The sequence below is a fragment of the Lupinus angustifolius genome, chromosome LG01, assembly GCF_001865875.1.
Source record: "Lupinus angustifolius cultivar Tanjil chromosome LG01, LupAngTanjil_v1.0, whole genome shotgun sequence".
NCBI classification, from domain to species: domain Eukaryota; kingdom Viridiplantae; phylum Streptophyta; class Magnoliopsida; order Fabales; family Fabaceae; genus Lupinus; species Lupinus angustifolius.
In genome coordinates this window covers 32,394,340-32,406,854 of record NC_032009.1, presented here as the reverse complement: position 1 = coordinate 32,406,854, position 12,515 = coordinate 32,394,340, and the positions used below count along the sequence as shown (strand labels likewise).

The window sequence follows — 12,515 nt, the reverse complement described above, 5'->3', positions numbered from 1 at the left end:
ATAGAGTTCTGCTCCAATAAAGTAACACTTCCTTGCCATTCATTTTACAAGCAACTAATAGGTATGATATGCTTTTAATCAAGAAAAGAAAGAAGGGGTATTTTACAATAAGAAAGATGAATAGTAACTAATTGAAAATATAACCACATTTTACTTAAATATATCACATTTTTATATCATTTAATCATTTTTAATATGAATGTAATATATATGCATTGTCAGTATAAAAATTTATACACAATTACTATTTTATCCACTATTCATTTAGATTACTTTTGTTTGAAGAAGAATTAAATATAGATGACTGATGATATAATGACAATGTATAAAATTCATGTACGGTTAATGCATACATATATATATTTTTTCCTATTTTAATATTTGTATATAATGTACAAAAGCTTATTGAGAGAAAAATGTATTTGTATCATTCATCCACATTCATGTTTAATTATCATTGACTCTTCAAAAAAAATATTAATACCGTGTATAAATTTTGACATTTAAAGTGGATATATGTTACATATTTTATAATAGTTTGAGTGAAAAATATTTTGCCACCTAAATTCAGCAAAGTGTATCTAGGTTCCTTATCCATTTACCTGAATTCAGTTCAAATCAAATAGCTAACTTGGCTCACACTCACTACCCCTCTCATTTTTTCTCTACTGCCAAATACATATAGGTAATTCACCATTTCTCTTTGTTTTTCTTAATTATCGGTTAACATTTTTTATTTCTTCTGCATAATGGGTATTTCATATTTATGTTTCTCTAACACATTAAATCATATCATACCCACTACTGTACCCCAAAAAATATATCATACCCACTATTTTAATTTACATAAACATATCATCAATTTCAAAATGGCCTCAACTTTCCCTTTGTTTCAAATGTTCTAATAGAAATCACTGTCACTATGTCTTCATTGTCTTGCTTTTTTCATGTTGAGTAGTTTCATTTGAAATTGACCTGTACTGCTTTTAAGAACCAAGACATGTAAATTGGATTCAGTATTTGATTTAGCACTTGTTTCATTATTTGATGTAGTTACATTAACTGATGTCTGTTCCTCTCTTCAACCTTGCTCCTAATCTCTCTGTTTCAAGGCTCTGCTTAGGTAAGTTCCACCTCATTGTCCATTTCAATAATTTCAAAGCTTTATTTCTTTAAGGGGCAGTTTGTTTAGTCTTAAAAAAGTGATTTTTCAAAAGTGTTTTTTTGAGAAACTGAAAAATATAGCTTCTACAAAAAAAGCTGAATTTAAGTTTTTTTTTGTAATAGCCCAACCAAACAAATGCTAATGTTTAAGTGATTTTGCAAAGGCTTAAACAAGTAGCACCTAACCAACGAGGTGTCGTTCTAGTGGTGTACGACCGCGTTGGGGCTCAAATATTCAATTACTGGGAGCGACATTTGTTGGGAGGGCAGTTTCGCATCCTGAGGGATTAGTTCTTTACGAGGGTCGAGGGATACCCTTGGTTATAGTGTTATTATACCAAAAAAAACAACAAGACCCTAAATTATGCTAAACTGATCTGAAACCACCTTTTGAATGCTCCCAGGAACCATGACTTTTGGGGAGCAGAACACTTTACCTCAGTCATTTCGCCTTCTTGATGAAGCCTTTGATGCTGGCATCAACTTCTTTGACTCTGCAGAAATGTATGGTACCACCTCTCCGTTCTCAACTATCCATATTTATATGTATCTTGTGATTTAAATGTCTGGTATTGTATTTGCGTTGCCATGCCACTGTAGGTATCCAGTGCCTCAGCGAGCTGAGACTCAGGGGAGGAGTGAAGAGTATCTTGGTCGATGGATTAGAGAAAGAAAAATCCCAAGGGATCGTGTTGTAGTTGCAACAAAGGTTGTCTATCTATGAATGCATTAAACTTAAAACGTCATGGTTTTTTGTTCAAGGGTCGGAGCCACAAAGAGTGGCTGGGAACTAAGGCTTTTCATTTTCAAACATGGCAAAAAAAAAGTTGCATCTTTTATCTCAAATATATACCTTTAGTTTTTTCTTGGTTGCGTAAAATATGTTGAGTTTGCAAACACAATAGTTCCTTTTTGAGAGACCATCCTAAAAAAATGACAAGTATGAGCATTTAGTAATTAGTACCAAAAGAGGTCAACCTAAAACTTGCTTTCATATTTCCCTTTGACTTGTGTCTCATTTAAGTTTTTGAAACTAGTGTAAAGGGGTTGCAAGTTAATCGTTTTGGCTTCATAAAAATTCCAATGTTGAGCAACTTATTAGTTATTAAATTGTTCAGTTGTATAAAGATTGTCTTCCTCTATTATAGCAGAGGTACATTTGTGATTGTAGCTAGATTTAAAAGGCCTATTGTTCCAGAATTTTGTTTTGTTTCTTACAGCATTTGGTTCTTTATCTCTGTATTGTTGAGGCCTGTTCAATAATCCTTTCACTCATCTTGATGTGTTAGAGGTGAGGGAATGTTCAAAATCTGCATCTGAGGTTTCTTCATATTATGTGAACATGTGGTGTGACTTTCATTTGGGGATAATTGTTGAATTCCAATTTACGTTGATTTGGATCTCAGTAGTACCCTCTAGACTACTTTTTCTCTTTTCCCGAGTAACCTTTGTTCATTATAATTGCGCGTGTGGAATAATCTAGACTACACTGAACTTTGCGCAGGTTGCTGGACCGTCTGGGCAGATGACTTGGATTAGAGGTGGGCCAATATGTTTGGATGCCAGCAATATCATTGAAGCTATAGATAAGAGGTTCATTGCTCTCTTCTGAATTCAGAATCTTGTTTGGTCTAAAAGCTGAATTTTTCAGTTGTTATGGATAACTGTATACTGAGGGGAATGCTGTTTGGGGGAAGAGGGCCCTGTTTGGAAGACATATAGTATAAGATTTCTGGTTGCATCTTTTGACTGTGTCTGTAGTAGTATAGTTTGACAACTTAGTTATTGAATTCATGCAGTTTGTTGCGAATGCAAACGGATTATATTGATCTCTATCAAATTCATTGGCCCGATCGGTTTGTATCTTTATGTTAGCTTAATTTTTTTAAATTTGTCAATGCTGATTTTTGAATATTACATGTTTGACAGCTTTCATATTTTGTCCATATATGAACACACAAATATATAGATCTTAGCTCTTGAAATGTTACACCAATCCTTGTAGCTATGTTCCAATGTTTGGAGAAACCGAGTATGACCCAGTCCGACAATACCCTTCGGTTAGTATAGATGAACAAGTTGAAGCTCTCAGCAAAGCTATAAAAGCTGGGAAGGTAAGTGGTATTGTAACAATTTCAATTGTCAGCCTTTCAATGTTATAACTTATAATTCTGAATAATAACTGAAAATGAATGCATTTTATTTACAGATCAGATATGTTGGGCTTAGTAATGAAACACCGTATGGCGTGATGAAGTTTATTCAGGTTGCTGAAAAATTTGCTTGCTCCCCAAAGATAGTATCTTTGCAGGTTGTCACTCGCTTCCATTCAACTCATGTCAATCTTTTTTTGTTTTATTTACATCATGAAGCCCTCACTCTCAACCCTGCTCTTCCCTTTGGATGTTTACTTCTTACTCTAATTGTTTTCTTTAGTGACAGAATTCGTATAATCTGCTATGCAGAACTTTTGATTCTGCCTTGGCTGAGTGCTGTCATCAGGAGAGGTATTCAATATTGATTATAATATATTTTTGATACTGCTTGACTTTATGCTTCGGAAAAGACACCTAGTTCTTGTTAAATGTATCTTGAGAAGTTTTGCCTCAGATTGACATCAAATTTGTGCACTAATCTCTGGAACATAATTGAAAAGGCATAGTATACTAAATATTAGCAGCATATTTATATTGTTTATGTTGGGTTTACTCAAGTGTGAAGTCTCACATTGGATATGAGGGGAGGAGTGAAAGAGTTTATAAGTGGAAAACGCCCATGAAACTAATGCCTTAAGGTTTTGGTTGAAGATGTGGTGTCTCACTTGTAGCTCTCCACTCTTCCCATACCCAGGTAATAATGGAACTCCTTAGTGGTCGGAGGCTCCTGATCGTGGTCTCTGGTCCAACAAGTGGTATCAAATGGTTCGGCTGAGACATTGTAGAGATTGTTGGGTTTATTCAAGTGTAAAATCCTACATTGGATATGAAGGGGAGGAGTGAAAAAGTTTATAAGTGGAAAAAACCCATGGAACTAATGCCATAAAGTTTTGGTTCAAGACGTGGTGTCTTACTTGTAGCTCTCCACTCTTCTCATACCCTATTAACAGTTTAGACCAGCTTTAACAGAAGCAGAGTGGTAGAGTTCCACATTATTCTCATGGATAGAGCAATGGAGGCTTAGTGCATAGAAATTTCTTTCTAACTTTTACTACATTTGTAATGTGATAAACAACAACAATCAATGCAAACTTTTATCCCACTAGGTAGGGTCGGCTACATGGATGGAACGATACCATAATGTTCTATAAAAAATTATGTTCATTGACAAAACATTAATCTCTAAGTTTTTCTTTATCATTCAGTTAAAAGAATGTTTTTTCTGGGTTTTTAGTGAAAGCCTCATTGTTGGATAATTAATTTATCTTTTCAGTATTCGCTTGCTGGCCTACAGTCCCCTGGCAATGGGTATACTTTCAGGGAAATATTTTCCCTCTGGTGGTGGTTCGCCGGATGCTCGGTTAAATCTTTTTAAAGGTTAATAGTTGACATATTGTAAGACACGGTTGTTTTTCAAGGACCCCCTCCCCTTTTCTCAACATAAAAGAAGGAAAGGAAAAAAGTAAGATATGTAACTAGTATGTTCGAGTTTATCTAACTGATACTATTCTTGTCATTAACAGGGAGATATTCTGAAGGAGAATCCAGATACAACTTGTCTAATAAAGTTATAAATGCAGCTGCTGAGGTAAGTGGATTCTCCTCAACATTGTTGCAATGCTAATATTTTGATTACCTTATTGGAACTTCACATGTTGCTTATCTCCTATAAGTAAATTTTTGCTTGTTTTGATTAGAGGGGAGAGATTTACTTACACCAAAAGTAAGTTAAAAAGACTTACTCCACATCTTAACCATTATTTTGGGACAATCCAATGACTTGAATTAGTAAATAGATTTCAACCATTAGATTGTCCTATAATGAATAGTTAAGATATGGAGTAAGTCTTTTTAACTTACTTTTGGAGTAAGTGGATCCCCTCTCTTGATTAGAATATTAAGATTTTGCTTGGTTTAAGAGCGTCTAATATGGTCTTGACGAGGAAAGTTTTTCGACCACAACTGATAGCCATAAAACTTTAACTTGCAGTAGTGTGGTAGTATTTCCTGTCATGGGAAATTCGATTGAGAAAATTTCTGCTCTTTCCTTACCAAATGAGTAGATGTCTTTGCTTTTGTTGGACTATGAATATCTTGATTTCTTGTTGTTTTTTTCTTTCTTTTCTATGATTTATCATAGATGTGGTCATGTGCACATTTAAAGAAGGATGACATGGTCGATTATTGTTAATTAGAGTCTGTTGTTCATGGTTATTTCTTCTGCTGACTAATTTAGTCTCCACCTTTTCCAATTTACAGGAATACGTTAATATCGCAAAAATATATGGTCTTCATCCAGTATCTCTTGCAATAGGTTTGATAATATTTTTCGATCTTATTAATATGTCCAAACCAAACCCTCCCCCTTAATTTTGTTGTTTACTTGATTCCAAACATAGCATGTCCTAAACCATATGGGCCATATTGATTGACATCATATATGATTGCAAGGAAAGGTTGCTAATACCTAAAGTAGTTGGGTCATCTCTCTCGCACGTGCATAGGGTTTTTGGTCCCGATGCACATATTCTTGAATCTTTAGGCAACAAAGTCAAAAAACATTGTTTATGCAGAACATAATAATGGGAATTCTCAAGTCTGTATATGCTGATAGAAGTTCAGTAAATGGGAATAAGTCTTCCTTTGAGAACTGAAGTTTTTGTTTCTCAATGATGTCAGATGCTGTACATTGGCTTCTCCTTCATTAGAAACAAAATGTTCTGGATTTTTGGCGTTATCTTGTTAAAGGGTTAATAGCCGACTCCACCCAATAAGATTAAGGCTTCGCTGTTGTTGTATCTTGTTGAAGGGTTAACAAAAGATGGTTAATATACTTGTATCTTAGCATTGGCTGAAGATAGTTAGTGATGACATAACGCAACCTTACTGAAGAACCTACTTTTAAGTATCACCTCACTCAGACTCTATTGTCACGCCCCGATTTTCAGTTTCGCGACCACCTGCAATTAGCTCATGCACTTTTCGTTTCCTTATTTTTTTCAAATTCCATTGTCTATGCTATTGACTGAGGTAATTGTGTTCATCCATTAGAGACTGGTGATCTGATTTTAATTTTTCCCTGTACTTTTTTGTTTTGAGCAGCTTTTGTTTTGCAACATCCCCTTGTTGCTAGTGCAGTTTTTGGGGCAACAAAATCATGGCAACTCCAGGAGGTTGTAAATGCATGCAAGATAGAGCTCACAACTGAAGTAATTGAAGAAATTAACAACATTCATTCAAAGTTTCCGAATCCATGTCCTTGATGAATATATGAATCAGTATAATATTTAAGCATTTTCTAGACTTTGTTCCCCCATTCATTGATGCATTTTGTTTTCATAAAATCGGTTGAATCGATAGCATGGTATTTTGAATCTTACACAATTTTATCGACACCCTAAAAATGCTTAATCCAGTGTTATAAAATCCGGACCGTATTGGCCGATTCAACCAATGACTTGGTCCCCATATCAATCCAGTATATTAATTATATTGGTCATACAAATGACTTGTATTAGAAAATCTTGTCATTAACTAGTAATATATGAGTTTATGGGTTCATCATGCTGCAAATATTTTCTTGCGCTAAAGAAAGAAAGATTCCTAAGGTAAGATATTTTATTCATTAGTTAATGAGAAAATAAAGGAAGTAAATTTTAATTAAAAAGGTATTATTTTTTATGAATGTGTTTATATTATAGAATAATGTTAACTATGATTTTCTCACAAAGTTGACCCTTAGAAAAATAGGATTCAGTATTAATTTTTTTTACATAAATAATTGTTCATAAGTATTCATTTGGTAAAATTTAATAATTAATTTTGCTTTTTTTGTTAAATATTAAGGTCACCAACGATTTTAATTCAATTATTCACCAATGTGCCGAGGTGATGGTTCTAATTTATAATGATCAATCCACGAGACCACGACTATAGAAATAAAAAATAATGCAAGTATCAAACATTATTGAATTCTTCCTATATTAATATTTTCTTATGGGTTCCCCTTTAATGATGGAAATTGGCATGAATCTTATATTTATTTTATTCCAAACCCACTGATTCATTGATCAAAGTACCGTATCTATGCTAAATCTTATCCAATTTTACTTTCGTTGTTGTAATATATCGAAAAAGGTGAAAATGGATGGCACTATGGCATGACATTTGGTTTAACAACCATATTTTTTGTAGTATAATTTTTATCTTTATTATCAACTAGCGTGTTGACATCTACTGTCTTGCCTGTCAACTCACTTTCCTATCATTTATAATGTATAGTTTGTATGTCATAAATGTCAAGTATAATATTTTATGTTAAATATTTGTAATCTACAGTTGAATTTATTCGAATTGTGTAATGTTCAATTTAGAAAGTTGAACATTCATGTTCTACAAAACAAGGAGAACCACAAATTACACCATGGTGGGTGGTTATTTTGGGTTTTTCTTTTATAAGTAGTATAGATAATAGGCTAGGTTATTTGCATATGTACTCATACTCAACATGTTTGTATGAGTTTTACACTTTAATTATCACTCACTCTTGGGGAAAAATCTAAATTAATAATGGATGATGTAGTGAGTTTGTATAAATATTTATAGTGATGGTGTAAAATCTATGCACTGACAATGTAAAAATTTATATACATATGTTTCATCATCCGCATTCATTTGAATTACTTTCTTTGAAAAATCAACAATAATTAAATATCAATAGTGGATAATACAATGACACAATATATAAAAATTATACACTATCAATGCATATATCTTTTTCTCATATTTTTTCTCCATGTAATTATTTAATGTAGTTTTCTTGTTGGCATAGCTTGTGACACAAAGGTTATACCAGCAAGTATTCAATAGGAATTGAAGTAATTCTTTTGATAGATGAATTGAAAGTACTTTCCATGTCATCTTCACTTGTTTTCTTCTTGTTTTTGATCTTTTGGAACTTGTCTTCCAAGGAGAGGGCTAATATGCGAACTTAGTTTTAGTTCGCTTCAAAGTGAACTAGTTTGATAGTCATTAGATGGTTAGTCTTTAAATTTGAGTCGTTGTTTTTGTTACCGGTTACCAGAAGTAGTGTTTGTGAACGGAAGTCATTGTAGCATAAGAAGACTTGTTCTTCTTTCTGAGAAGTCGTGAGAAGGAAGGACATATTCGTCCTTTGTAGAAGTCGGGATTGGCATTACCGATTTCTAAGCGTGTTGGGACAATTGACGTATTACCGACTTCTGAGCGTGCTAGGACAATGAACTTTAATTTGTTGGACCTTACTTGTTTTTTGGATTTTTTCGACAATGTTCTCCTTTTTGTTTGGGCTTATTTATTTATAATTATGTTAGGCCTATTTATTTGTAATTTTTGAATATAGAAAGTGAATGTTTAGGGGCCTTTTTAAAAAGAGAGAACTCAAATAAAATTGGTAAATAGAAAATGTTAATACAAATTAATTATATATAACTAAGTTACAATAATAGTAAATTTAATGATTCCCTAAATGACCTCCTGTCCCACACCTAGGTGGTTGCCTATGACGATGTGGCCTTCCTCGATGTTCATGTATAGTTTGATATTCATTTGTACCTGTTTGTCCTATATGGAAAATATTATCATCAATGTTGAAAGAACTTGGTCCAACACCATCATCTTGATTAATGTTGAACATGTTATCATTCTGATATACATTTGCTGATTGAGGTGTACCCAATAAAGTATTGATGAAAACACTATCTTATGTAGAAAATGAGTGACGTTGAGGCGTGATATCATCAATGCGATACTGGTGTAATGGTGGACCGTGGAAAGACATTCTCCTAGGTTGAATATTGTAAGAATCAGACATTGTTTGTTGATATATTGATTGTTGTGACAAATTATGTTGTGACATAAAACATAGGTTGGAATGTTGGAGTTTGAGGTGTGCGAGGTTGATTTGAATGGTAGTATTGTTGTTGATTTTGTTGAAAATTTAGTTGGCGTGGGTCTCGGAGTTGCAATTCCACAGATAAAAAGAGTCTAGAATTGGTGAGATACCAATTCATATATTGGTGTGTGTGGATTGGAAATTGAATTGGAGGTCCTTGCAAGACTTGATCTCTGTGATGACTCCAATGTTCGATCCACTATGCATGCTTAATGACCCATTTTGCATATTGATTTCCACGTTTATCAATTCTATGTAGTGCATCGATGTTGTTAGATGATTGTGATACGTCTTGAACCAAACCAAATTGTAGCATGACTCGATCTGTTTGATGCCACTCGACAATCGAGAAACAAATCAAGGTTGTGCATGCACTCCATACCTTCTTATCTTGGTGGACATGACAGGGGAGATTGTTGATGTCAGTCTCATATGGGAGTCATTTGAACTAAGAAATGAAGAGAACATATTGTTAGAGAATTGAAATATTGCTATAAAGTGTAAGAAATAAGAGTTTTTGAATTTTTACGTGGTTGACATCCATATGATCTAAACGTGGCCTATATCCTGTTAAATCTCCATATGGAATTCCTTAAAAATTATAGCTGTCGGGACCCCACCTATACAATTTTGATATTAATTATAATGGATAGAGGAAATTTTGTTGTTATGAATAAAAAATTGTATACATGAAAATATATATTACCTTGCTGCAGATGGATAAGTAGGTAGAACTTGAACTGTAGGTGCAAGGAAAAGTAGGCGATACCACGCCTAAGATTGTAAAAGTATCAAGCAATCATCCATTGCCTTTGCATTTGGTTTTGTTGCCCGACACATCTCTCTATACAAGTTAGCTAAACAAGCTGAACCCCAACTATAACGGTGAACTATTTGTAGGTCTCGAAATAGAGGTAAATACATGAAATGTACCCGACTATTAGATTTATCGGGTAACAGCTGACCTCCTATAATGTGTAGGATACGTGCCCTACCATATTGTCCTAGTTGTAATTGTGTAGGTGGAGTGGGCAGGTGAGCAAAGTTTTGACTCAACCAAGTTAATTTAAACTCGCACCCCCTCATATATTCTCCATCAATTGGAACTTTTCCTAATAGTTCCATACACAATTCATTCCAATCGAAAAAAGTGGGTCCAATAATAGGTAGACCATTCACATTCACTCCTAATTGGAGTGAAACATCTTCGAAGGTAATTGTACATTCACCACATGGAAGATGAAAAGTATGTTTTTCAGACCTTCATCTTTCAACAAGAGATGTAATTAGAGATGAATCTATTTTACAAGATTTAATCAGTGATATTTGTGAAAACCCAGTGAGGTGTAATAGATCCTCAAGTAATGGTTCTTATGGAAACAAGTTAACGTGTCTGAATTTTATTAAATCCTTAGAAGAGTCCTGTAAAAAAATATTGAACTTGTTAGATTATATAGAAAAATATATATTTCTAATTTATTAATAATAATTATGACTGTGTAGTTTTTAATCGGAATAATTTTGAAGCTGAAATTGTATTCTAACTTTTTAAATAATTTAAAAACACATAAAATAAGAAATTTAGGAGGTGAAGATCGAACCAATGTTCCTCATCCATTGAAATTTATTTTGAAATTATCATATATTAAGTGTAGTTAATAAGTTATTGGAGGAAACTTAGAATACCAAATTAATTAAACCTATTTGTAATTAATCCGGCTTAATTAGACCTATTTGCAACCATCACTCAATGCTTCATATATGTTGCTTTGAATCGACTCTTTACTAAGGTCACACTGTTGAAAATTTAGACGTTGAGCATCCTTTACTTTTTTTGTCCACCTATCAAGAACCATACAGGGAGGCAAATGTGTGATGTTGAGAATTAGTAACACAAAAATACTATGACTACATGACATCCCAAATGACTTCATTCTTCTACATGAACATTTAATGTCCACATTAGAACCGTTATCATAATGGAAAACATGTCATTTTTTGTTGGAGCTATAATGTTTTCCGACTTTGTATATTACATGACTTGATGTTTGGTGGGTAGAAATTATCTTCATTTTTGCAGCTTCCACTAACACTTCAACAAATTCTTTGAAAACCGCTCTGATATATAATGAGGCAGCATGACCCTCTAAATTATGATAAGGAGTTTGTAACAACTCATCACCATAAGAAGATTTAAAATCTTCAACAACCTCATTGTTGCGTATGTGGCTTACACATCGTTGAAAGTGATGCAAAAACTCGGTCACATTATACCCAGACTTTATGTACCTCCCCATTTGTAATGTAACCTTTCACATCGTGATGTGGTATGCAAACCAGCATAGAACTTTCCCCAGATAAAAGATATGGCCCACATACTTCTGCAATCATAAGTATGAGTGGCCCAAGCATTATTTTGAAGCATATGTTTGATGATAAGTTCCTCCCACATCATTTGAAATTCTTCAACCTCAACATCAACATAAGTTACTTTATGGAAATCCTTATGAAAGTTCTTTTGATATTTTTTCCAGCGTTGTTACATATATGCCAAGCGCATAACCTATGCTGAGCTTCAGGAAAAACTCTTTCGATTGAATTCTTCATCGCCAAGTCTCCATCAGTGACAACACACTTTGGTTGTTTCCTATTCATAGCCTCCAATTTTTTTTCTAAAATTCACACATATGTTTCCTCTGTCTCATTTGACACAACATCAGTAGCAAAAGCAAGAACATTTATATTTGTTTCCTCTGTCTAAAATTCACACATACTACGACTGAAAATTTATATTTGTTTCTACCATAGGTTGCATCAAAAGCAAGAACATCTCTGAAAATTGAGTAGTCGAAAATGCTACATCCATCAGCCCATAACAACTGTTGCAACTTACCTTCTTCGTCTACGGTATGCCTCTAATACATTGTAGAATCTGATTTTGATTGCTTCTTCAAGTATTATAAGGTTGCTTCAAATCCTTCTTTGCTTCTGGATTTGATTATACATGTCTTTCCTAGAAAACCCAATGTAGCGATAACCACCACATTGGCCAACAAATGAGGCAAAAATATTTCCTGTTCCAATTCCCAACTCTCTCATCGTGTTCATCTGACCAATATCCGTCTCAGTCATTATTTGGTTAGAAGCTATCATCCCACCATAATATTCATCAACCACTTCATGACTATGTTCGTCGAAAAAATAACTTACATACCAACCTCATTTTTCCTTGACAACGTGAATATTCATTCTTGTTAAACAAC

At 33.7% G+C, this 12,515-nt stretch overlaps 1 protein-coding gene across 1 annotated transcript; it reads left to right on the top strand.

Moving 5' to 3' along the window:
• LOC109360815 (protein tas-like) lies at nucleotides 555-6,694 on the top strand. Its single transcript, XM_019605958.1, has 13 exons — nucleotides 555-685; nucleotides 1,054-1,123; nucleotides 1,569-1,668; nucleotides 1,765-1,873; nucleotides 2,669-2,757; nucleotides 2,964-3,020; nucleotides 3,170-3,278; nucleotides 3,374-3,475; nucleotides 3,607-3,671; nucleotides 4,594-4,697; nucleotides 4,844-4,908; nucleotides 5,580-5,634; nucleotides 6,423-6,694. Exons 2-13 carry the CDS (start codon nucleotides 1,066-1,068, stop codon nucleotides 6,581-6,583), a joined length of 1,074 nt encoding a protein of 357 aa, XP_019461503.1. The 5' UTR covers nucleotides 555-685; nucleotides 1,054-1,065; the 3' UTR covers nucleotides 6,584-6,694.

Bases quoted from the DNA above. Each gene is read 5' to 3' on its own strand.
- LOC109360815 (XM_019605958.1), top strand. From the start codon at position 1,066: ATGTCTGTTCCTCTCTTCAACCTTGCTCCTAATCTCTCTGTTTCAAGG. The intron at 2,758-2,963 runs GTTCATTGCTCT...GAATTCATGCAG, and splicing joins ATTGAAGCTATAGATAAGAG to TTTGTTGCGAATGCAAACGG. The intron at 5,635-6,422 runs GTTTGATAATAT...TGTTTTGAGCAG, and splicing joins TCCAGTATCTCTTGCAATAG to CTTTTGTTTTGCAACATCCC.